Raw genomic sequence first — 13017 nt, forward strand, 5'->3', positions numbered from 1 at the left:
CTGATCGCGTTTTTTTCTTAATGGATCCTCTATAGTGCACAAAAGCTACAAAACTCTCATCATTAGCCATTGTGAACCTCACTATTGTGAAAATTTCACATTCACCTCGCATTTATAGACATCAATCTTGTATAAATCGAATTAAATGGATTCGATTTAATCACATTATAACAAACACTAAATCGAATCTATTTTGTTCGAATTACCTTATTGGTCTCGTATTCTTGTAAATTGAAATCATTTGGTTTGATTTACATGGATTCATAAATCGAATCGATTTATTTCGATTTATGGAAGTATCTAGTTCGAAGTTGTTTCGATTTATGATTTTTCTCAGCTTACATGCAATTCGAATCTACTTGATTCGATTTAGTATTAGTTCCTCTAAATTGAATTTATTAAATTCAATTTATATAGAAATATGTCACAGGATCTTCTGAAAAGAATTTTGGTTTTAAAAAATTTGGATAATTTTGAGAGCCACTTAATTTATTTTAGTGATTTACCCTTAATTTATTGTCTTTTTTTAGTGACTCTATTGAGTAGTTACTATTTAATTGTCCTCGAAGACAATATCAAAAGAATGGCTAATTATTTTTAAAAATTATTTTTTCGTCTCTTTTTTCTTATTCATTATTCCATATTTAGTAAAAGACTTTAATCTCGAACAAATCTTAATTGTCAAATGAATCCATAGTGTGTTGAAAACACATTTTTTTAATGGTTTTTATTTGATTTAAAATGAATTAAATTAGATATGAATTATTGTGTTTAGAATTAATTATGTAAAAAATAAATTGATTAAATTTAAAATTTAATATAATAATTTGATTTTATATTTTAATTTTTTATTTACTATATAATTTTTCATCATCATCAATAATCATCACTGTTATGTTATTGTTGGATCATTGTCACTGTCTCTTTTTATTTGGTTGTCTACGATATTCTTCAACTCAATAGATTAAAAATTAATCTATTGTGAATCTGATATTCATTTATGAGTTTGTTACTGGCCAATTGATTGATGCATGCATAAGGCAAAATTCGAAATTCCGACAATTGTTTAAGTGGACGAGTAAACTGACCACTTGACCTACCAAACCAAATTGGTTCACTGTCACGGTCTCTAATCACTACTAGAATGCCACTGGACCTTTACCACATCTTTTTTTTTCAAAAATTAATTTTTTTATATTAATACATAGAAAATGAAAAATTTAAATTTAGTTATAATATAAACTTATGAGCTTTACAAATAAATTCAATTCTTATTTTTTATCCATTTTAAACAAATAATTTGATTTTGGAATCAATTCAATTTCAATTTTATTGTATTCTAAACACGCCACAATATTTTATTCTGTTAGTAGTTCAGTCGCTATTAATATTTAATAAAAAAATAAAAACTACAAAAATTTAAAATTCTCAAATTAATCATTTTATATATATGAACAAATAATTTAATAAGAAGAACTTAAATAATTTAATAATTAAAATTTGTTAAGAAATAAAACTGACGTGAAGTGTTTCTAAAAAAATTAAGTCTGTTGAGAACTTTAAGTTAGGTATATATCAATTTAAGTTCTTTGGCTATATATGCTTGGCTCTAATTGATTGTAAGTTTTGACTTTTCTCTGTTGTCGGTTCAATACTAATTTGGTTGAGAACTTTTCTTCTTAAATCATGTTTGTATATGAAAACAAAAATATGTTAAATGTGCTCCATCAAATTAAATAGCAGTATTATCATATTTTCATCACTTTCTTCGATTAAATGCTTGTTAGGTTCTTGTCATCTTGTCATAGAATTTATTATGGGTAATATTAGATGATCAAAACTTTTATGTGAAAAAAAAAAGTTAATTAGTATTAATTTAAATTTAAGAGGAAAAAAATTAAAATTATGCATACATAAAAAATTAATAATTAAATTAGTTATTTGTAATATATATATATATATATATATATATATATATATATATATTAAAATACAAAATATGTATTAAAAATAAATTAAAAAACATATTTAATTTATATATAAATACAGTGACTAATTTAATAGTTAGTTTTTAGTATTCACGTAACATTTTAAAAAAATAATGTTTGTAATCTCGTAGATTCGGTGTTTTACTTATATATATTGCACCTATTAATAATTTAATTGTGGTTTAAAATTTTTTATTTTTTATTGTTTTGCTTTTTCAAACTTAAATTTAAGAAATATACAAATTGAATATCAATTTAAACATGCGTGTTCATGTAATACTTCATTTAACTGATAGCCTGTCAAAATATATCCTATTATAATTTAGGGTAAAATACAAAACTATCACTAGCTTTTAATTTGCTAAAATAACATTTAACTTGATCAGTTTTATGTTAATATCTATTATTTTCAATTTCCAAAATAGCTAGTTAAATAAAATTCGAGAAATGTGATTATTGTGCAAAAGGAACTCATTCAATTCTTCTTTAGCCAAGTGTCCAAAAGTTCAAACTTTATCTTAGATATTTAAAAAAAAAAAACTTAAAATTTTGGACTAGGAAGAAATTAATGTTAAATATGTAGACAGCTGTATATATAAACATAACATAAAGACAAGATGTGTACATGCATGTTGCCTGTTATTATGGCTCCAACAACAATGGAGTTGCATGATGGTGGTGCAATCATGGAGAGTGATAATAATATTAGAGAAGTGTGCTTGGTTTGGGAGAATTTGGAAGTGGAAGTAGTAAGCAGTTATAGTAGTGAAAGAAGGAAGAAAGTGTTAAATGGAATAAGTGGATATGCTGAACCAAACAGAATCATGGCTCTAATTGGTCCTTCTGGTGCTGGCAAATCCACTTTCCTTGATGCTCTTGCTGGTATTTACTCATTTATAATTATTTATAGGTGAAAATTCAGGTGCAGTCAACTTTACGTGAAGTTAATAATTGACAGATATTAGATAATTTAACTAATTTAACTAAATTTTTATCTATTTTTGCTTATCAATTGCACCTGAATTTCCACCTCATTTATATGCTTTACATAATCATTTTGCTTTCAGCCATCACTTCTAACCATGATTCATTTGTTATCTTTTTCTGATCAACCATCTTTTATATATATATATACAATCAATCACCAAATTTATTACTTATTATTTATATTAAAATACGTAACATTTTTTATATACACATAATATTTTTGTATGTCTAGTATATTTTGTTCATAGTATATATGGTTTGTAATCCATCACACTCTTATTACTTATATAGATTAATCTACAGGAACTTTTTTATTTTTTTAATATATGGGTTTTTTTTTTGGTAAAAGTAAAAAATATTGAATTTTTTTAGAGTTTTACTGTAATATAAAAGCTGATATAAGGAAAATTTAGAGCAATTTCTGAATTTTTTTTAAATTAAAAAATCAATGGATGCGATTTCTAATTGTTAAAAAAATAAAAAGATAAGTGGATGTGTGCAATTTTTTATTTAAAAAATATTAAATAATGAAACTAGATGCAATTTCTAATTTTCTTTAAAACAATAAATAATAAAAATCGATGGGTATGACTTTTATTTTTATTTCTAATTTTCATATTCATGCATCATATTAAAAATAATTTTTGTTAATTTATTATATATAGAAAAATAATTAGCGTATATTTTTTTTCCTTAAAATACCTTTTATTATATGTATAATCTATAAAAAAAATATTTTGTTAAGTCTAAGAATTGAATCCACCATCTTTTAGTTTTAGTATATATTATACTTAGAATTTAATTTTGATACACTGATAATATAAAATATTTTATATAATCTTTTAATTATATCTATTATTTTGAATGACCATTCACACCATCAATACAAAAAAGTAATTATTTTCGCCAACGTCAAAATATGCAGTTAAATGCACATAAAAAACTACTCTATACATTAACATTACATCAAAATTAATAGACACATTAATAATTATTAATACACTAATATAATTAACTAACACTAATTTTGACCAAAAAATAAATCTCTCCCTGACTAATTATTGATATCGGTAATTTTGATAATAATCCAAAATTATCTTATTTAAAATGCGTGTCAATTTAAAGACATTTTGCGTCATCTGTTATTATTGAATTTTCTGGCAAAAATATGAATTCAATGATAATATTCAAACTCGATAATATTGTACATTGAACCGTTACAGAATCCGATAATAATATTTATCGTAAAATTTAACGGTAAATCTGAAGATAATTACCGCTTTTTAGTAGCGCAGCAACCTAAAAAATATATGTTTTTTATTCATAAAAATCTATTTTTATTCTCTGTCACTCAAATTTGTAATTTTATTTGTTCACCAAAAACAGACACAATCTAATATTATGTGTGTGTGTTTTTGTCATTGTAATTTTATTTGAATTTGGCAAAAAAAATAGGAAGATATATTGAATATTGATGGTATGTTCTCTATGTATTATTTCTTTTTAAAAAAGAATTTCTTATACTCTCTTTGAATGTGGATTTCTCAAGCATATGAGAAACAAGACTTATTCCATCACTTGATGTTAATAATTAAATTAATTATTTTTTTAAGAAAAAAAAGCTTAAAAGTTTCCAAATTCTCTCCCTTTTTTTTTTCTTATAAGTTCTTTTTAAAAATCACATTAATTCCCCCTTTGATTCAGGAAGGCTTGGCGGCAATGTTAGAATCACTGGAAATGTAACACTGAATGGGACTAAGACAATTACAAGCTGCAAAAACATTGTAAGTTTCAAAACAATAACAATACATATATAGTGTCTAAAGAAAATATCTAACTACAGATGTCAAATCCACATTTATAATTGTATCACAATATTTCATAAACATTAGAAATCTATTGTTGATATTATTCTCTTGCACAGAAATATAAAATGCTTGTACAAAAATTTTGTATTGATTGCACAAAAATGTACATGCAAATAACTCTACATAAATTTCAGCTATGAAACTATACCCAACCACTTAGTATGTATTTGAATGGGCATTTATCAAATTGAAGTTTGAATGAAGGTGATTTTATAATGTATCTGCAGAATTATGTAACTCAAGAAGACTATTTCCTGGGAACTCTAACAGTGAGGGAAACACTAACATATGCTGCTCATCTGAGACTTGCTGCAAACAAGAGCAAAGATGAGATTGACAAGGTTGTAGTCAAGACGCTCGATGAAATGGGTCTTAAAGAATGTGCAGAGAGCAGGCTTGGGAATTGGCATTCAAGAGGAATAAGTAAAGGAGAGAAGAGAAGACTCAGCATTGGCATTGAAATCTTAACTCAGCCTCATATACTGTTGCTTGATGAACCTACCAGTGGATTGGATAGTGCTGCTGCTTTCTTTGTCATTTCATCTCTCACAAGCATAGCACATAATGGAAGAATAGTATTATGCTCCATTCACCAACTTAGCAGTGAAGTCTTCAATCTCTTTGATGATTTGGTGCTCCTTGCAGCAGGTGAAACTGTCTATTTTGGAGAAAGAACTAATGCTATTAAGGTGGGTGGAGAAAAGTTAGACTCTTTTTTATTTTCTAACTACTTATTTCGTCCTATTTTATTTTCTAACTAGATTCTATTCTTCCAATTCAGTTCTTTGCTGATGCAGGGTTTCCTTGTCCAACAAGAAAGAATCCTCCGGAGCACTTCCTTCGATGCGTTAGTCCAGAGTTTGATAATGTTCTAAGTCTAATGCGGTCCAAAAATGTCAATGTTAGTACATAAAAGATTATCTTGTAGTAATTGTTTCAATGTTTTTAGACTTTTCTTAAAATGCTTTTGTTGCTTGTGTGTTTTATGTTTAGGATACCCCATCATCATGGAATTCTTTAGTGAATATGACTACAGAGGAGACCAAATGGAATCTGATAAACAGTTTCAAGAATTCCATGCATTCAGCAAATGTGAGAGAAAAAATCAGAGAAATCAAACTAAGAGTAAGTCAGTTTATAAGATAACATTCCTCTATTCTTTGTATTTCATTTTTCATTAAATTCAATTCAATATGTTGCAGAAAGAACCTGTTATTGACAGAGCATATGATACTAGCACATTGAAGCAGCTATGTACTTTGACTCACAGATCATTCCTTAACATGACTAGAGACATCGGTTACTACTGGTTAAGGATCTTGTTCTACATCTTAGTATCAGTGTGTGCTGGTTTTCTTTATCTAAATGTAGGAACAAGTAATAATGCAATCTTGCCAAGAAGCAAGTGTGATGGATTCATCTATGGCTTTATGACCTTCCTTTGCATTGGTGGAATGCCCTTCTTCCTTGAGGAGTTAAAGGTACACAAATCTCAAATCATGCCAATGGATTATGGAAACAAAAAGAGTCTCACTTCCTTCATGATTTTGAATACTAGGTGTTCGAAGGCGAAAGGTTCGGGAGGCATTATGGCGAGGCCATTTACGTGTTGTCGAGTTTCATGTCATCACTCCCTTTTGTTGTTGCCATTTCCCTGACTTCAGGAACAATACTTTACCACATGGTGAATTTTCACCCTGGATTCTCTCATTACTGCTACTTTTGCATAAACCTCTTCTGCAGCATTTCTGTCACAGAAGGCTCCATGCTTGTGGTTGCAGCACTAGTCTCCAACCAATTGCTAGCTATTGTAACTGCAGCTGGTGTAACTGTAAGCATTTCATTTCTAGACGAGTAAACTGACCACTCGACCAGCTTAAGTTGGTTTTGATCCATCTTAATTAGTATCATATACAGTTTGATTTTTCAAATAGGTACTCATGTTGATGCCATCAAATGTATCCAGAAGGATAACAGACATTCCTAACTTCTTCTGGCGCTATCCAATGTCCTACATCAGTTATATTGCATGGTCCATAGAGGTATAAATGTTCATACTCATATTATACATCATCAAGCATCTCATACTAGTCGATGTGCAACCTGGGGCATCCCATAATCCACAAGTCCCTAACACATTCACACATATATATATCATGGTAATGCATGATTGATATATTAACACATGTATCTTTATTGTGAGAATCAGGGTCAATACAAGAATGACTTCGTTGGACTTGAATTTGAACCACTGATACCTGGGGATAGGAAGATAAAAGGTGAGGTGATACTTAAGGAAATACTTGGGATCCAAACAGATTATTCAAAGTGGTGGGATGTTGGAGTTCTGGTTTTGTTGTTAATATCTTATAGAGTGCTCTTTTACTTGGCTCTTAAGCATAGGGAGAGAGCTTCATCAATATTTCGCACCAGAATGAGTGAATGACTCTCCTTCACATTTTACTCAAATACCCTCACCTCACATAATTAAGGATAAACGCTTTATATTTTTATCTTACTAAGTAAAACCTCACTTGTATTTATCTTCCTATAAAGTTAATAATTAAAAATTATTATATGACAATTTAATTATATATATATATATATATATATCAATTTATTTAATAATTTTTAACTATCAATTTTACATAAAAATAAATATATTTAAGTATTCATTTTTTATCATTTTTTGATTCTCATTCCTATATCATAGTTAAATAACTTGGAATTCTACACATAAATTGTCTTATTTTTCGACTTAGAAAATTAATTTTACACTTTTCATTTTATTTATAACTAGAATGATATTGAGATGCAAGGAGTTTTGCTTGGAGAAATAGAGAAAACATATATCACAAGTGAAAATCTAAGAAAATACCACATGAATATTTACGGATTTCTAACAACTAAAATAACTGAAACTAATAAGATAGCAATTACGACCAAGAAGTTATAAGTAGATAATCTATAACGAAAAATCAATCTTTTTTTTATTGAAATTTTTTGTTGACACGGACAAAGTCAAAGAAAACCTCTGAAATTATTAGGAATCCACTTATGTAATAAAGTTGATCCCCTACTCTAAGAAATTATTAGGAATCCACTTATGTAATAAAGTTGATCCCTTACCCTAAGATTTTGAGCAGCGGTGTAGTATCACGTCCGATTTTGAAAGGGGACAAGTTTAGGTGAGTAGTATTTTTTACCAACCCCATTTTTTCTGCTTTTTCATTGGGACTAGTTTTTGTTTGTATATCTTTATGTATCTTTCAATTGAGAAAAGCTATCGACCTGAAACAAAGAAAAAAAAAAGGTTTATCTATTTGATTTAGTTATTCAGTTAAACCAATGATTCGTTATTGGAGTAGATAGCAACAACTATTTTATCTGGAAAAAACTGTGTATAATACAAGAAAGTAAATTAATTATACTATATAATATATTTTTATATTGTTTAGAGATTGATTAGATAATACGTATACTAATGTTAAATTTAAAGTATTTTATATTAAAATTATTTTGTAAAATATTTATTTAATAATTATAATCCTATATAATTATTCAACAAAAATATAATGCAAATTGGATATAAATTATTGTTTTTAGAAATTTGAATTCATTTATTTTTAAAAAAGACATAATTTTTTTATATTGGAGTTGTATAAATCTATATCTTTATTGTCTTCATTGTTTACAAATAATTAAAGGAAAAAGTTAGAAAAAAATGAATTCAATTGAAAATACCAAAAATATATAAATTATGAATTAATTTTATAATTATAATGTATTTAAATGTACTTAATACAGAGATATTGTGCCAAATTTAAACTTGGAGCAGTTTTTAATTATTTATATGAGAGATTAAGACATGAAATAATAATAATAAAAGTTATATGCAATATGATTCGTAAATAAACCAAATAATGTAATAGTAAGAATCTTATACAATATGTATAAATAAACTAAATAATGTGAAATTTAAATATTCGTAATTGAAATTTTTTATAATTATAATTATTATGACATTTTATATGTATATATTTATTGTATTTAATTAATAATTTATATTTTAATTAAATAATAATAAGTAATGTTTTTTAATTTTTTTTTTAAAGATGATTGACTAATTTTTATATATTATCATATATTTAAAAGTGCTAATATGATATTATTAAAAAAAAGTAAAATAACTAAAATTTATTATATAAAAAATTAACATAAACTTTTATAGATTATAAATAAAAATTGATTGTGTAATGTAAAACTTGGAAATTGTACAAGCTTAATTTTATCGAGGGTACGGTGAGGTAGCAATCGAAGTAATTTGACACTTATATTAACAATAAACTTATTAACTGCGGTGCATCGCAAGGTACTATCGGTAAAATTCTGTAATAAATATAGGATGATTAATATAAGTTGTATCTTATTATTTTTTTTAAAGCTAAAGTTGATTAAAATATTTTAACAACTCATATGTAAAAATTTATTTAAATGAAAAAGATATTGACACAATTTATATTTAAATATTTTATTAAAATTAATTATATTTTAAAATATGTATTTATAAATAAATAATAAAATATACTTATTATATTGATACGATAGGTATATTTACATTATAATACGAGAAGAAAAAATAGAATAACAAAATTAAAAAGCATGAAATTATGAAAGAAAAAAAATAAATAAATGTGAATATAAATGCACGTATAAAAGACAAATAGTAAAAATGAGTCATAGGAGTTTAATTATACGTATTAAAAATAAATAATATTAGTATTAAAAAAATAAAGAGTATATAAAAAATATATAAAGAATAGTAAAACTAAAAAAAATATATGATGGTTTCAGTGGCTAAGAGAAGGGGGGTTGAATCTTAGCCCCTTTTTGCTTGCAACACTTGATGGACTCAGAAGAGACTTTTCTGTTTTTATCTCGTCTCTAGCCACGAGACATTTTCATTTTGTCTCGTCACTTGACAGGAGACATTTTTGATTTTTCATCTGAACAGTAAAAACAGAATTGAAGTAGGAAGAGAGAGAGAAGATTACACTCAGATATATCCTGGTTCAGCTGCTAAGTGCAGTGCAGCCTACATCCAGTCTCCATCACAACAATAATGGAATTTCACTATAATCATCTAGATTACAAGTTGTAAAGTGCTAACCCAACTTACAAGGAGATTCCCACAGAATCATGAAACACAACACAGATGTACAAAGGAACTCTAAGACATCTATGGCTTTTTCTTTTAATTTTGCACTCTCTGCCTTTTTCCGCTCTATGGCTTTTTCATACAAACCTCACTGTTTGCCTTTTTCCATGAGACTCAAGACATGACAAAATTAAACAGAAAAATACAAAACAGAAAACATTGAAGGAGAAGAAGAACTGCTAGCTTAGGTAGCTCTGAGAACTCTGTGCCTTGCACTCTCAAATCTTACTCCTTGAATCAAACCATGACTGTTCACCCCTTTTATAAAGAAGTGAAGCCTTCACGGTTGAAAAACAAACCCGAGCTCAGCTTCTTTTCCTTCAAGAAACAGATCCGGTTCGGCCACACAGAGAGAGAAGAGATAACCATGCAAAACCCAACATGCAATTACCTCTAGTCCTTCCTTGGTCATCACTCTTCATCAATCCGAGCACTCCATCATTGGCTTCCTCTCCAAGATGGATTTCTGGCCCTTGATGCTTCATGATGATGATGACTTCATCTGCTTCAATCTCTGCCTTCAACCATCACTTCGCCACTCTAGCTACTCCCTGTGGTGGTTGAGCAGAATCAAAGACAAGCCATGCCTCCAAGATTTTCCTTGCTGGCCAAATCTTCATTATCCATTTTTGAGCATGAAAAGCTCAAGATAACCTCACCAAATCTAATCATATTTGGTGAATATCTCAGCCACAACTCATTTTTATTTTAGTATGTTTTCTTGCCATCATTAGCTTGATGGTCTTGATGCATGCTTTCCTTTCCTTTTGGTAGCTCCAAGTAGCTTCCATGGCTCCCTTTGTAATAACCGAAGAGAAGAAGCAAAGGTAAGAGAGAGGAGAGAGAAGTTTGAACTCAAACTAATGGGTAATAACAAAGTGAAATTAAAGTCCCACTTCCCTAGCTTAGAGTGGCGTGTATCATTATGATCACCATCATGTCAATCACACTTTCTCTCTCATGTTCCCCATGCTAGTTTAATTAAATTTCAAATCCTTCAAAAGAGTGAATTGGAATCCGTTGGAAGCTTCATGGATTCGGGTAAAGCATGGAAACATTCAATAATTTTGGGCTTGGTTGCAATAAGGTTTATTCTTGGCCCAACTAGTAACAATTTCTTTCCTGATGGATTTTGATTTCGGATCAAACATAGGAAGCTTTCTTTGGGCTTGAAGTAACAATTTTAATCTAGCCCAGATAATCATCACAATAATTCAGCCATATATCATTGAATTTTTTTTAAATCAATGCTGAATTGGAAAGCAAATTCACACTTGGGCTGCAGCATTTTATTTTATTTTCGGCCCATAAAAAAAACTGCATTACAAAATTATTAATTAATATATAATTAAATAAGATTGAATTAATAATTTTGCCATTAAATATTTTAATAATGTTTGCTCATCACAAAAATTAAATTGGAGTTTTCCAAACTCATCAATCTCCCCCTTGATGACAAACATTATTAAAATTGAAATGGAAGGAATTTTGAAAGATTTAAGTATGAGTACTCCCTTTGAAGATTGAATTCCTCCCCCTTTCAAATTATCACATGGCTCCCCCTTGATGTATGCTATTTTACCAAGGAAAGCACTAAACCTGTGACATTTAGAATCAAGCTTCAAGTAACCATGTTATTTAGCAAATTTTATAATGCTAAATGCTTGATTTATGAGCAGTTTTAATTGATAATCAAAACTCATTTGATATCATAAACTGATTTACTGCTCAATCTAACTACAAACATAAAAAATATCCAAACATTTTCCTGTTTAATATATCAGTCAAAACAACATGAAGGAAAATATTTGTAGAACAAAATAAGGCAGTTTTTGATACTTTATACAATTTAAAGGAACTACCAAAAATACATTTTCAATCCAACAAGTTTATCAATGATGAATCACTAATTAGGCATCAAAAATCAAGCATAATTATAAACCAGATGCCAAATGAGAATTAACTAATCATGATAAACTAAATGCAGTTTAAGCAATGGAAATTTTAGCATCAACCAACATGCATTTTTCGAACAAAGGTGATCATGAATTTTCAATTTGAAAATTTCATCCCTGTTCTCATCCCCTGTTTTTCTTTGTTTCCAATTTCAATTTTGGAAACTGATTTTCCTCCCCCTTTTGTCATCATGGGGGCACCTGCACAACTTAGAGTATCAAGTCATGCTTATACAAAAAAATAGATTGAGCCTAAGGAAGCCAATATCAAATAAAAGTAAACAACAGCCATCAATCATCAGAAAGATTGAATTCTGAACCGGAATCAGCTTCAAAATCCCCTGTGCCCATTTCATCATCAAAGCTCTTTATCATGAAGCCAACTCGATCATGGCATTTCTTCCAGGCCCTTTCCTGTTCATATTCCAGTTTTCTGGCATTCTTGTGGGATTTGAACATTAACTTGGACATGTTGCGCATCTCATTGAGAACCTCCCGGATTGATGCAGTAACATTTGAGGGCTCAGGATGGCTCTCCAGATCACTGAGAGATGGTTCAGAGGGAACAGATTTCTTTCCCTTTTTGCCCGAAATTCCTCCTCCTTTAATCATTGAAATCTTGTTCTCAATAGTTTCATTAGTCAAATCAACCTTAAAATACTCAAATATACATGTGAGAAACATGCCATAAGGAAGATTAGCCTTTTTGGTACTTTTCACTGCTTCCCACATATGACGTATCATAACATAAGCAAATGAAATTTGGGAAGAAGTAAGAAGTGCAAATAAAATGACAGAATCAGAAAATGTTACTCTGTGGTGAGAACCGCCTTGAGGAGTGAGAATGTGAGTGATGATACGGTGCAACAGAGAGTTTTCAGGGCCGAGTGCTCGATGAGTTGGAATTAGTCCATCCAAACCAGAGAGATTTGCACAAATGTGTTGTAAAACGGTTTGTTGTGCAATGCCTACTTGATCATCCCACTTATCAACCATGTAAA

General features: G+C 28.7%; 1 protein-coding gene across 1 annotated transcript; it reads left to right on the plus strand.

Annotated features, from left to right (window-relative positions):
* Nucleotides 1-2609: 2609 nt before the first annotated feature.
* Nucleotides 2610-7435, plus strand: LOC112696012 (ABC transporter G family member 15). Its single transcript, XM_025748589.3, has 9 exons — nucleotides 2610-2870; nucleotides 4680-4759; nucleotides 5071-5532; nucleotides 5625-5744; nucleotides 5837-5968; nucleotides 6046-6324; nucleotides 6402-6674; nucleotides 6778-6885; nucleotides 7053-7435. The coding sequence occupies exons 1-9, from the start codon at nucleotides 2618-2620 to the stop codon at nucleotides 7287-7289; spliced, it is 1944 nt and encodes a 647-aa protein (XP_025604374.2). The 5' UTR covers nucleotides 2610-2617; the 3' UTR covers nucleotides 7290-7435.
* Nucleotides 7436-13017: the final 5582 nt, after the last annotated feature.

This window comes from Arachis hypogaea, chromosome 6 (assembly GCF_003086295.3).
Source record: "Arachis hypogaea cultivar Tifrunner chromosome 6, arahy.Tifrunner.gnm2.J5K5, whole genome shotgun sequence".
In the NCBI taxonomy this organism is placed as follows: domain Eukaryota; kingdom Viridiplantae; phylum Streptophyta; class Magnoliopsida; order Fabales; family Fabaceae; genus Arachis; species Arachis hypogaea.

Excerpts from the sequence above, each read along its gene's own strand:
- LOC112696012 (XM_025748589.3), top strand. The coding sequence starts at position 2,618 with ATGTTGCCTGTTATTATGGCTCCAACAACAATGGAGTTGCATGATGGT. Across the intron at positions 2,871-4,679 it reads TTTCCTTGATGCTCTTGCTG|GAAGGCTTGGCGGCAATGTT; the intron begins GTATTTACTCAT and ends CCTTTGATTCAG. Across the intron at positions 5,533-5,624 it reads AAAGAACTAATGCTATTAAG|TTCTTTGCTGATGCAGGGTT; the intron begins GTGGGTGGAGAA and ends CTTCCAATTCAG.